Source organism: Botryllus schlosseri, chromosome 2 (genome assembly GCF_051294905.1).
Source record: "Botryllus schlosseri isolate E-star chromosome 2, Bs_hap1, whole genome shotgun sequence".
NCBI lineage: Eukaryota > Metazoa > Chordata > Ascidiacea > Stolidobranchia > Styelidae > Botryllus > Botryllus schlosseri.
This window is the reverse complement of record NC_137237.1, coordinates 18327697-18341008: the sequence shown is the minus strand read 5'-3', so window position 1 is coordinate 18341008 and position 13312 is coordinate 18327697. Positions and strand designations below refer to the sequence as shown.

Here is a 13312-nt window from a genome sequence, read left to right as displayed (position 1 = left end):
AAATAAAACATAGTGTGAGCACAGGACACCGATTCCATACAGGCCTATAGTTCGTGCCTGTGGGTTGGCTGAATACAGTACCATACGATATTGCAAAATGTGTTTTGGGGCCTAACTAATCACCATATCATGGTTTAGCTGTTCAGATGATTATTTAGACTTATTTTATAGCCAGGTTCAGGGGTTTGTGGTGTTATTGTGCAGTCAGATCTGTTATGTTATAGAAAATCTATGACCATATGAACTAACAATGTGTTGCCATAATTCCCTGTGCGCCTGGATACTCCAACATGTTTGAGTGTAATCGGTGAAATCACTTCATTGCAGAGCATATTTTCTTCATTCTATTGTAAGCTTGTGGTTATCAGCTGTTGTTTTTGTTTTTACATTGTAAGTTCACATTCTGATTACGGTACTCTTGGACTTAATCTGTGAATAGCAATGTTCAGATAGATGGAACCATGGCGGGGGGATGTTGAATGTGGTAATTTTAATATTATTTCAGATAAATATTCTATGATTTGATACATATCATGGCCGAAATCTATGGATCATACGTCTGGGGTCTCGACGGATCACCTGGGACTATTATATCGGACTATGTAGTCTTTGCATTATGCCTGGTGTACTGCATGTGCACTTTTCAGCTCTATAAATCTGCAAAATGCGAAATCACAAAAATGAAAGCTAATCTCCAAGCTTCCTTGCTATCTTCAAAGGGTCAGGATTTTGCGAAGGCGAAAAAGTTTTTGCTGGTGTTCGGATCAATGTTTTTCGTGTGTGGGGTGATGAACGCTGTCGGAGCTGTGTTACATCATGCCGTCCCTCTTATTGAGCCAGTGATGTCAGAAGGGGATGTATCAAACACACCAGAGTCCGCACAATTGGATCTGTGGGAGATGATGCTGACAAAATTATTCCCTTGGGTTCTTGTTTGGCAATTTGCTAACCTGTCCGCTGCTCTATTCGGCATTGGAATATTTCTGACTATGATATACACCATTGATTATCATCTGAACAAGAAACACACTGTCCGCAAAAACGAATCTGGAAACGAGAAACCCGCCTTCCCAAAATTCCATTATCTGAAGAATTCCCTCATTGTACTTGCTGTTATCACAGTCTTACTTCATGGTGCTTATCGATTTCAAAGAATATTTGAATTCCGGAACATTATTTCCAAAAGGACAAATTTCAAGATAGGTGGCGTCGATTTCAACCTGGCGAAATTGGATCTTGATCAGTTTGGTTGGATTTGGACAGCAACGGCAGCTACGATAATAATGTTTTCTGCGTTCCTCATAAATGCTCTAACATCTTTGTACATGTTTTCCATGGCTCTTATCAATGTAAAGTGGTCCGGACATGTGGACTTTGGCGGTATAAGGACTTCCTCCATAAGAGCTTTTGGTGCTTGGCTGCTTTTAATCGGCGGGTTAGTCCAAATAATATGGTCTGGTAACTGCGGTAATAATCCACCAAATGAATGTCCTTTTCCTGTCTGGTTTAACCACAATGCTTGGTATCATTTGCTCCAAGGTGGCGGCATGACATTTTGGTTTCTAGCAGAATGGACTTATTTTAAAAGTAACCCATTCAATTCCAAAAGCGATTAGTTATCTTCAATTGTTACTGCGGGCCCTAATGTATTTATCTCTTCTCGCTGCGTTCAGTGGTGGGATTCCCATTAATTTTGGGGATAGTTTGGTAATGGGGTTTATTAGAATATTCATTGTTTGTTTGTATTATCACAATTTTTTTCAAGTCTGCGAAAATTTTAACATTACTGCTGAAATGCGCGGTGACAATTTATATTGCTCTCTGTGTATTTCTGTGTATTATCTTCTGACCCATTCGTGTTCAGAACACAGCTCCGAGGCTTAATGTTGAATAAGACATTGTGATATTTGCTCTATCAGTAAGGCTGCTTGACAATCTCGGCCTACCTTTTCATCCTTAATTTTTTTGACACAAGACAGATATCTTGCATGTTTGCAGCATATTCAACTATCCATTGTGATCACCAACGATACTTCGTAGGGTTCAATGCACGAATTCTCTATAATATCATATCTGACGTGTGACTTATAATTGTTTAGATGGAGAGTGCGGCATGAAACATATAAACATTTATAAAGCGATTTTATTCATGTAAAATGACAAAAATATGAGCATTGATTGATAGAATGGGGTTTTGATTCAAGTACGTGTTCAGGGAAAAGAAATAAATTACAGAATGGTTACGTATGTTAATTTATAGTACTGCACAATTCGAGCAATTAGTAAAAAATACAGGCGTCTTGGGATTCGGTGATCCGGCATCCATTCCTAATTCTGTAGCTAGTATGAAGACTTCATCAACGTTGTTCATGGTTCTGGCAGAGCATTCCATGAAGGCCACGGCGCCAATATCGTTCGCCATCTTTTCACCCTGCAGTGTTGGAGAGTTTTACAGTAGTATTGAAGCTTGGCACATGCACGACTATCGGATGATTCAGCATCACTACAAAGGTGGCCGAAGTAGCCAGCCCTGGTACCTAAGTTGGAATAATTTTACCATTCTTTCTTTCCAAAACATCTAAAAACTACTTCTCGTAGAAGCATAAGATATAGGTAAGGGAAGTACTCAAGTAAGTAGTTTCGAACGGTAGATTTGGTCAAGTAGTCGCATGATTTTAACAGCTATTCGAGTCACAACACGGCACGACAAATAACTGCCACTTTAGAATATACTGTCAGGGCTGTTGTGCCCAGTTTTTATGATAATTCCTCTCAAAAAAGCTGATGCAAACATGTCAAAACTACCTTCTACTTTACAAAATCTACAGACCAATGCGAGGGTCATTAATTTTCACATAGCAAACTCACAACTATAATATCAATACCAATAAGTGCAAGCACAGCATTCGCTATTGGACAGGGGATGATTGATATGACCTTGTCAGGTCGCCTAGTCTGATCGTACCCTCATTTTAACAGGTAGGCATACATATATTTATATGTACCGTTTTCAATAATATGAAAAATTGAATTAAGAATACGAGGTAACGGAATATAAGAATATCGCAGTTCCTCACTCTTTCTGGTGTTACTGGATCTCGACCTTGTCTTTCAAGGCTTCTCACAAATTCCGTGTCTTGCCTCAGATCGGTTTTGCACCCGACTAAAATACACGGAGTTCCCGGGCAGAAATGCCTGATTTCCGGACCCCATCTTATCGAAATGTTCTCAAAACTTGAAACGCTCATGACGTCGTAGCATAAAATAATCACGTCGGCGCGATCGTACGAAAGTGGTCTTAAACGGTCGTAATCTTCCTGCCCTGAAATTAATTAATATTTTGTAGTGTTATCAAAGTGTCATCGGTCCTCCACAAATGAGCTCCCTGTGTCGGGATAGGCTACTATTCTCGACGCCAGGGGTCACCAACCTTTTTGCAACCAAGAGCTAGGCTACTTCTTAGTCCTTATAGGTACTGATTGAAGCGACGGACTAACATTTACTGATTTACTCCCACCGTTTACCCGTGCCAGACTGGATATCCGCTTTGATTTTCATAGCACTATGGGCATTGGGCACAAGGCAGATACAGACACAATTACTGTTAAACATGTAACTGATTCGGTAGAGAGGTGTTCTTGACGGCGTCCGGTCAATACCGAGAATGCTATTACCGAGAAGGACAATACCGAGAATGGACATTACCGAGAATGGACAATACCGAGAATGGACATTACCGAAAATGGACACCACCGAGAATGGACATTACCGAGAATGCAATATATGCAATGCAGGCATTTAATGCATATGAACAGGTCGTGTGTGTGCATCACGGCGTTGCCACATTCGGTATCAATTCTCAGGTATAAATTTCTCGACAACGTCCGTTACATTAAGCTAGATTCTTGGCATTGGCCATTCTCGGTAATGTCCATTCTCGGTAATGTCCGTTCTCGGTAATGTCCATTCTCGGTAATGTTCATCTTGGAGCGTTAACCGATCAGCAGCAGCAGCACGATAAATACTTGCTTCTATATTCAATCCACAAAAGCCAAATTCAACAAGTTAGTCGAGGTCCTCACATATTCACTGATGCTACTGAAGTAAAAGTAATAGAGTCTTTATTTTCATCGAACCAAAATACATAACAAACGGCAGTGATGGTGGTACAGAAAATATGCGTGCACAGTATTCGGTATTAGATAGGAATGATCGATAAGACCGTGAAGGTCATCTAGTCTGATCACACCAGCATCAAACAGGTACACTTGACTCTGAACAGTCTGGCTGTAAAGAAATGTTTAGTTAAAGGAAAATAGAAAAAAAATTAAACAATGGTGGCAAATGATCAATGAAGCAATGTCTGGGCGAGGTAGGGCAACAGTGTTAGTGACAAGAGGTGATCAAGTAGGGCTTTTTTGAATCTATTATAGGGCAATTCACGGATATGTGGTGGTAATGCATTCCAGATGATAGGTCCCGAGTAGTCGATAGATCTCTTAGTTAGGTTGCTATTGGGTGGGGGTAGGTAGATGTTTCCTTTAGACGAGGATCTCGTGTAATGGGAATGGACATGTTTAGCAGGTATGAAAAAGTCATCAAACACAGCTTCAGCTAGGGCAGGGGCGGGCAACATACGGCCCGCGGGCCGGATGCAGCCCGCGAAGGGATTTTGTCCGGCCCGCGAAGGGATTTTGTCCGGCCCGCGGACAGTTTTCCGTCTTACATGATAGTGTGGCCCGCGGCCCCAGTCTTCCGAGATTCCCCACTACTTGCTTACATATGTCACATTTCAGTGACTGTATGTCATTATACACACACATATATGCCCATTGCGCACTTGCGCAGCGAGCGAGGGTGGAGCTTACGTGTAAATTCATCGAAGCATTATCGGCATTTACGATGTACTCAACTCTAATGTCATTTGTGGTAATCATGATGGTGTTTGTCGACTACAATGGTCATTTACACCAGGCCGATATTTCTTATTTTTGATTCCGTAACCGTCGACTTGTAGCACGGTACACTTCTGGGCTTCTGTAAGACATCGCTTATGTCAGGGGTCGCCAACTCAAAACGGGTCGGGGGCCACTTTCAAACTTCGTGGAGGCCGCGGGCCGCATGAATTCAATATCGAGATAAAATGGGCCACATAGTTGAACAACCACGCTATCTCGTCACCTGCTAAACCCTAATGAATTGGAATTTTGGTAAACTTGTGGTACCGGGCTTATCGAACGCCTTGAAATCTTAATTAAGAATTGCACCGTGTGTTGATTGATCAGAGAGAAGCAGACATGGTGGTGCCTGTATGACAATGCTGTTCTCAAATCCACAGTTGCCCGCCTCTGAGCTAGGGAGATCGATATACTTCAAGTCAATCTAGGAAATGAAGTAGGCTATTTCAAAAGTAAGCAGCGCCGGAAAGTATTTTGCGGCATCGCTTCTTTCATAATAAGACAGTTACCTTCTGATAAATTTGAAACAGAGCCCGTCGATATTACGGGGATAGATTGCAGATTGCATAACAACTATAGGGTTGCATTTAAGACAAATCGTGTTTTAAAACACTTTTTTGTTTAATGCCTTTAAAAAAATTTTCAACTGTAGTATATTTATGCCTTAATTGTGTAAATACTTTCGAAAAACGCGTAGTATGAGCCTACGGACAATTTGCACTCAATATGGTCGACTTATACGATGTAAGGTGGATGGAACCCTTGAAATCGCCGTTGGTTCAACAGTTATATCATGTATAGGCCTCTTCATTGGTATGGAATGGGTGTTCTGATGATGGTGACGGTCGACCGTAAGAATGTTGCATTACGATGTAGCTCCGATAAAAGATATTTTTGGTCTGTTTATGACTATAGATAACTAAGGTTTACCTTAGTTATCTATATTATGACAGTGGTCTGGACTCTGGAGCCTTTCTCGTCAAAGGAGCAATACATTCAATTGTCAATGTAAATCTTCTGGCAATGGTGTCTACATCACAATTTTTCATCATGCGTTTTGTGATATAAGAAGCATGCCATGCCCACGCAGTCTTGCTTCAGTTTGGATATTGTGGTACGTTGAGCATAACACCATGTCAACCTATTTGTTTCATTTGAATGTTTATGATTCACAACGAGCAGACAGCGGGCCGTCTGCAACGGTAGTCCTATAAAGTAGGCCACACGCTGTAAAACGCTGATAAGTTCAACGACAGTGCGAAATCTACGATACTTACGAAATGCAGGTTGCAAAAAAGTTTTAACTTTGCAAACATTTTTTGACTTAACGTTTCAATTTTGACCTAATTTTGACCTTTTTTGACATGTCAAAAAAATCGCGCAAGTCATCACCAATCATATGTGTGAGTTGAGTATGTATCTTGACCTCCAGCGCAACCCTGAGACTGGCTCTTTGAAACCTGGGGCTCTCACGAATAACATTCCAAACGATATTGGTCACGCTTCCAAACACCGTATGAAGTGACGTGCCAGAAGGTAAACAAACACCAACTGCAACACAATTCCCCAGAAACCTTCCGAGTCACTCCAGGTTATATGGCTTTGTTACGGCAAATTTTGTTTTAAATTTCTCCTTCCCCGAGCGAAATTCCCGTATTGGACGATTTCGGTTGTTCACACGCGAAATCGGTAGCTCATATGGCAAAAATTATTAACAGAGGTGAGGTGATCTAATCTGAGCCCTGTCTGTGAAAGGTAGTATTACAGCCTATATAGTTGACATTGACCGCTTCTTAGAGATCTTAGGACACGTCGGGAATTAAAATGGTGTGGCAATTACAAACTGATTGCTCCAAATACTCCGGAGCTGCAATAAAGGTGGATAGTCGCAAACAGACGTTTGGTAAATAACATTAGCAGGAAACGGGTGGCGTAACAAATGTTCTCAAACTTAAATAAACGCAGATTTGTGTCCGTGTGCACTGTCCACAGTGTCCATACATCGGCATACAAATTTTCAAGGCTGTAATTATACCTGCAGTATCCCAGAGTAGTAGATGAACGCTTCCTGAGTTGGTTTTCATTTCAGCCGTATAATTCTCGAAAACGGTGGGTACGTACTCCTGAATTATATATAAGACTTCATTTCAACACAATGTCACGCTGTTTTATCATTTTGTCAGATAAACTCGTTTCAGTTGCGTCACTGACATTAGCACAGCACAATAGTGAACAAACATCTGAAATGTATTATTTCCTAAAGTTTTGTTTCCTAATCTGTACCAAGGCGACTGAATCCTCATCGCGGAATCCCTTTTCTCTAGTGATATCATATACATAATCACTATTGCAGAATAACTTCAAGATGAGTTGCTGGATAGAAAAAATTAGGCTGGACGTGATATGTTCATTAAAAAATCAGTTTCTCAATTTTGTTGCTATTGCTATCATACCCAAAGGTGTCGTCGGAAGCGTCACATGTCATTATTACATTGCATTCGCCTATCTTTGTGGAAATGTATTTTCGGATCTCCTTTAAATCAAATCGAACACGAGGATTTTCAAAACACGTACGCGTGTTTCAAGAACTACAGCAGAAGAATTCGCTTTGAAATAGTAAAAGTATCCACAATTTCTACAGTATGACGCTATTTTCATGAAAATTCAAATTATTGCATTTTATCCCTATAGCCAACTGTTAATATCTTGACAAGACAGATGACGGTTGCGCGATTATTGAGATAAATTTGTACTAAAACTTATTTGGGGTTCAAGAAGGTATAAAAGGGGTCCGTGAAGACAAAAGGTTTGAGAACCACTGACGTATAGACCAATTCGGTTCGGTAAATCTATGATGGACTGTCATAATCAGAATTGTTTGGGAAAGAAAATTGTGGTCAGAGGACATTCAAGCTGTGCTTACGAGAAGCAATATATTAAAACTTTCTCCTTAGCTATAACATTACATCTACCAAAGTCTTGGGAGTTATGAGCATGATGGCCTCAACTCAAAATATTTTCTGAAATAAGGATTTATCATTTATATCACCCCAAACTATAGCAGTTTCATAAACCATAATATTTCTTGAATTTACTGGGGTGGGTCAAATCGCAGTACTCAGATTATAGGAGAATCATCCATTTTCAACCGATTTTCTTTCAGCTCAACACGCACACAGATGAAATGCAAGAGATGAATTACAGTAAAAAGTAGCTAGAATACGTTTGTAAGATATAAGGCATGGGATACACTGAATATCACGACTTTTTGAAAGTTGGTCAATTCTGAACAACCCTAACCAGCACCCTCAATTTAATACGCTGCGAACCATCCGTTGTTGGAGGTACGAATGCAAGAAACTAAATGACAATACTATGAGTACTCTGTATCAAGCATATAGAAATATACTGTTACTGAATATAGAAAAGTCAATGTGATATAGACGCGCACTGCGCACCCATTCGATGGCGACCAATTTAAGCAGCCGTATGGTATGATATGCGGAATTGCACTCATTGTTATACCGATCAGAAAGAATATAATTCACTGCTCAGCGGAGCGAGATCAATCATATTTTTGAGATGCACTCCGCGGCATATTTAGGAATCTTAAATTTAGGTGCTACAATTAAGCAAATACAGGCCTATTCTCATTAAAAGTGATCGATTCTCAAGCAACCTGCACAATGTATTCAAAGCGTTATTTTATGCTAACGCAAGAAATCGTGACAGCGGAATCACGGCATACCGCGTAACTCTGATGACTCGGTTATAAGAAGGTTGATGATGTATAAATAGAACTGGTGAAAGGATATGACATTAGGGGACAGTCATGGAAACAGAGTATATGTAGGATTTTGACTGTGGTTGCGATCGTAAATTCGTAATCGAATTCGACGATATGTGAACTTCTGACATACATCCTATCAATGACATGGACCTGTTGCATTTAGCCATATCATTCAAGCCTTAGACTTGATTGGCCGTAGATTGACCGAAGACTAACCAACCATTTCGTCTGTGACATCTTGAAGCAATTGACATCTTTAGAACAAATATGCCACATGAATGATCAATTATTCATTGATCCATGGATCAATCAGCGCACCGGTTGATAAAGGCTTAGGCCTACCATGGCCTACCATGGGCCTACATGGGCCTACCATGGCCTACCATGGCCTACCATGGCCTACCAAGGGCCTACATGATTTGTCAGCCAGTCGAATGTTTACAAATATTGTATATATGATCAGATGATGAATGACAATTTCTGGTGGATGGCAATAAGAAGCTGGGGGTCACATTGTCAACTCCACTCAAAAGCAATATTATATCACACGTTCCATCTTCGCGATCTTATCAATATTTTTTTAGTCCAGTAGCTCCCAACTTTTTTGAATGTCGGGGCCTCATTTCAAACTTCAGAGTACGTATGGAGCCGCATGAGAATACTCGAGTAAGCTACTTATGACGAAAATTTAAAGGTAGCTATAGCCTAAGCCTACGTCTGGATCTCATCACCCAGCTAATTCAAAAGCATGCACAATGAACAGGGACTTCTGTAAATTCCATATCGGTAATTTTAGTATTGATAGACGTAGATTTGCGAGTGCTATACATTGAAATAAACTGAAAATGCATATCATTGCTTCAACATACTATAATGTCATGTCGTTATGTGATAGCTCTTCATACATTCCAGCACTTTAGGCACACGTTTGTGGGGGATTATCGCTGAGTAATATTGGACTTATTGCAATTTCTAGTTGACTATGAGCCGTTATTTTGATATTAGTAGAATTGTGTCGAAATTTACTCTTCACGGAGACTATATACATAAAAGCAGAACTAAGGATATATTCTTGTCTCGAGGCTATTCGTCCATGCGTTTGACGCTAGTATGCAAGAATTCTGTTTCCGGGTTTTCTGAAGCGGCCTTTTGGACCGCTTTAGACATAACTAATATCCCTCATTTTAGTATTCATATACAGAAATTGACTATAACTATTCACGGAAACAGACAGCAACTGTCGTCTACTATATTTTTGGCATATTTAGAGATCAATCATAGCCGCAAAAAGGCTACCTTGAAGTGGCATGCGGCTCTCAGAGCCGCGGTTGGGAATCACTGGTCTAGTCTATCAACCAATTTCAAATAAATATAGCGGTATATAGATCTGTATGAGCAAGTCCAGACGATATTCCAAGCTTCGGTCTTATGCCAAACGTCTTTTAAAATAACAAAATCGCGAAATTTGGCATTCCAATATGCCAGTTGGCATCCTTGCTACAACCTCATTCGCAGAGGTGGTCAAAGTAGTCAAGAAAGCTACTCAAGTAGAAGTAGAAGTAGCGGCTAAAAAAATCTACTCAAGTACAAGTACAAGTACTTCTTCCACAAGGAACCTAAAACTACTTGAAGTAGAAGTAGAATTGATCGACTTTAAATCTACACAAGTAAGTAAGTAGTTGTGAAAACGATCGTAATTCGTTCGCATGGGTTGTCAAAAGGTGCAAATTGAGCTATGCGAAAAGGTGTCGAGCTTAATTCATATTGATGCATATCACGAGGTATTCGATTTTCGACAGCATAAGCATTCGTCCGCATAATGGGATGAAAATGATGATATTTATATGGAAATGCGATACTAATCCTATGTTCAATCGAACAGCAAGTTTTGGAAAATATCATGGTAATGGCGCACTCCCCCATATTATAAGGCCCGTAGTTTAGTCGAAGAACAATACGGAGAAGTTGTATTGGATACGGAGTAAACACTTTGCGCGATTAGAAAACGTGAATGAAAAATATGGTGGATCGTAAAAATGCCATTTTGTGTAGCTTTATTTCCGGAAATGAAAGGTATTACTACACTTGCTTTTATAATTCAACATGTATTTTATCCAGACACAAGAACTGATATCAATTATAACTCAAAATATATGATACTGGGAATTGAATGTGAAATATAAATACTAATTATAAAAGTGGAAAATGTACTTCATGTGTCTTTAGTCCAGAAAGTATCAATGGTGGCATGCTAAAACAGCTCTAAAACTAACAAAAGTCAGATTCCACTTTTCCAGATTAGCATACGTCATGAACTGCTAGATTACGATATGATAGGGAAATGCTAGATTGCTAAGCATCAGTTTCACACATTATGATGAGCCATATATATACTGTGATGAAAAGTTTTATATGGGCAAAGAGCGACATTGCGGTGTGAACGGAACCACGCCAACCCGCTATCTAAATTATATTCACCGAAACTTTCGTGAAATCATGCTGGTTACTCCGTATCCACTGAGCGCGGAGCGCGACGAAAATTATGGGCTTTACTCAACTTTTATGAAAATTAAATGTTGATACTCCTTGAAAACAGCCCCAAAATTCCTCAGGCTATCTTCCTGATTGGAGGATTAAACTACTTCTACTTGACAAACTGAAAATAGCGAAAAGTAAGTAAGTAGATCACAAAAAAAATTACGAAGTAGAAGCAGAAGTAGCGAAAATCAGATCTACTTAAGTAAGTACCAGAAGAAGAGGAAAACTACTTGAGCACTTCGAAAAAGTACTTCGTTACTGACCACCTCTGCTCATTCGCCCGTAAAAGTTTTACGTGATGACACCACCAAGTGATTATCACGAGAATGATGACACTTTGTCATTTTTCAAGTCATTTCCGGTATCAAGCGTCGCCATGTACTACCAATATCAGCTATCAGGTAGGTTTTCTCGTATAATGCAGAATGCATGGCAGGCTTCCGCCAGGATAAAGATTTGTGGCCAAGCATATTTCCAGCGGGAAAATTGATAAAACTTCATGTTAACACCATATTGAAAGAGTACGGTAGGGCATTCATTCTAATCGCCTGTCCTAGATATGATATGACCAGCACACTATATTCCAGTTTCTTACCTCAGGAAATGCGCCGTCCGTGAAAACCACCAGCAGGGACGTTTTTCCAGTGCCACCGTCTCCCACTACGACCACCTTCAGCCTAGGCAAGTCGCTGGCGCTTCCGCGGGCAATTCTGTCTTCGGCTGACGGACCGTTTGTTTCATATCTCATGTTCTGCATCTGCTTTGACTTGATGTTTTATCAAGCACTTTCAAGAGACTGAGGCCGTCTAATATGTTCCAGTTAATTCTTTTTCCGAGCTCACAGATGTCATATGGAAGTACCATACGGCCACGCAAAATGTAGTAAAATATGCAGGGAAGAGCGATGGATTACTTCATAGTTATTAGCCTGTTTCTTGCATAATAATAAGAACATCAGAATTATTATTTTGTATTGGTTACATGTTCAAGTATGTGTGTCATCCGGCATTGTGACCGCGAAGGTTCCCACGCTGCTTGAGATTCAATATGCCTGACATTGGAAATCCTAATGATTCTCGCTATTTCGGGTTTATATGACCGCTTTTGTTAACGACAATGACATGTTCATTGTTCACTTGTTCAGCTCATCACCTATATGTGATCGTTTCTGCCCGTTCCTTCACGTTTTACTGGATCGAGGGAAATGAAGCTGATTTAACGAGAAGCCTCTATCTATATATCTATCTGGCTTAGGACGCGATGTCAATATTATCTGCATCTATCAGATATATGTTCTCCGTTCACATTATAACACTGTTAACTGGCGTGATACTATTATATACAATACTACTCAGAATACGTCGCATTCGCTAGCTGCTTGGTGATGGAATCTGTACATATTGTTATGAAAGTGGTGAATCACATTATGTCACCACAGGTCCGCCGAACTCTTAACACGCATCATATGCTGCGCTCTTTCAAGGGCAGTTTTGCTACGGAAGATGACTCCACCAGCAAATGCAGTCACGAGTTCTGTGGTAAACTATAAGCGTGCAAATTTGTCGTGGCGGCTAGCTTTATCTCTATATGTATTTTCCGGTCGCGCTACATACTAATTACACTTATTGCGTGGTCGATAATCGGTATGACGTAAAATAACCAAGTCGGAAACTGTTGTTCATTCATTAGTTTCTAGCTGATGTTCTGGCAATGCTTCAGACACGTCTTCGGCGACTCATCAAAGCTACATGCTATTTCTATATTGCTGGGGCTGGACAAAAACGAATAGGTCTATCTGAGTGTCTCGATTTCGAGTCGAGAATTCAGCCACCAGTACCATTCATGATGACGTCACAAGGGTAGGATTATTATCGGCGCTTCTTCGATATGCCCCCGAGATCAAAATTTATAAACGGAGAAATAAATTATTTTTCTTGTTAGGATTGGGATAGATAGGGTTATTGTTAGGGTATCCCAATATTAGGGCTTTGGGTGGGAGATATTAGGGTTGTGGGGAGGGATACTA

The 13312-nt window shown here is 40.2% G+C and overlaps 2 protein-coding genes and 1 long non-coding RNA gene across 3 annotated transcripts; 1 reads left to right on the top strand and 2 right to left on the bottom strand.

Moving 5' to 3' along the window:
• Window positions 1-213: 213 nt before the first annotated feature.
• Window positions 214-2187, top strand: LOC145433966 (uncharacterized). The gene has a single exon (XM_080311223.1). It carries the CDS (start codon window positions 534-536, stop codon window positions 1614-1616), a length of 1083 nt encoding a protein of 360 aa, XP_080167349.1. The 5' UTR covers window positions 214-533; the 3' UTR covers window positions 1617-2187.
• LOC145433967 (ras-like GTP-binding protein rhoA) lies at window positions 2126-12246 on the bottom strand. The gene is made up of 4 exons (XM_080311224.1): window positions 11882-12246; window positions 6994-7081; window positions 3078-3322; window positions 2126-2431 (listed from the first exon to the last, which is right to left on the bottom strand). The coding sequence occupies exons 1-4, from the start codon at window positions 12041-12043 to the stop codon at window positions 2255-2257; spliced, it is 672 nt and encodes a 223-aa protein (XP_080167350.1). The 5' UTR covers window positions 12044-12246; the 3' UTR covers window positions 2126-2254.
• On the bottom strand, window positions 7092-11873 carry LOC145433970 (uncharacterized). The gene is made up of 3 exons (XR_013913242.1): window positions 9152-11873; window positions 8417-9079; window positions 7092-8342 (listed from the first exon to the last, which is right to left on the bottom strand). It is a non-coding gene; the product is annotated as an uncharacterized LOC145433970 (long non-coding RNA).
• Window positions 12247-13312: the final 1066 nt, after the last annotated feature.

Bases quoted from the DNA above. Each gene is read 5' to 3' on its own strand.
- LOC145433966 (XM_080311223.1), top strand. From the start codon at position 534: ATGGCCGAAATCTATGGATCATACGTCTGGGGTCTCGACGGATCACCT.
- LOC145433967 (XM_080311224.1), bottom strand. From the start codon at position 12,043: ATGCAGAACATGAGATATGAAACAAACGGTCCGTCAGCCGAAGACAGA. The intron at 3,323-6,993 runs GTATAATTACAG...AATTAATTTCAG, and splicing joins ACTACTCTGGGATACTGCAG to GGCAGGAAGATTACGACCGT. The intron at 2,432-3,077 runs GTGAGGAACTGC...CCAACACTGCAG, and splicing joins ATCCAGTAACACCAGAAAGA to GGTGAAAAGATGGCGAACGA.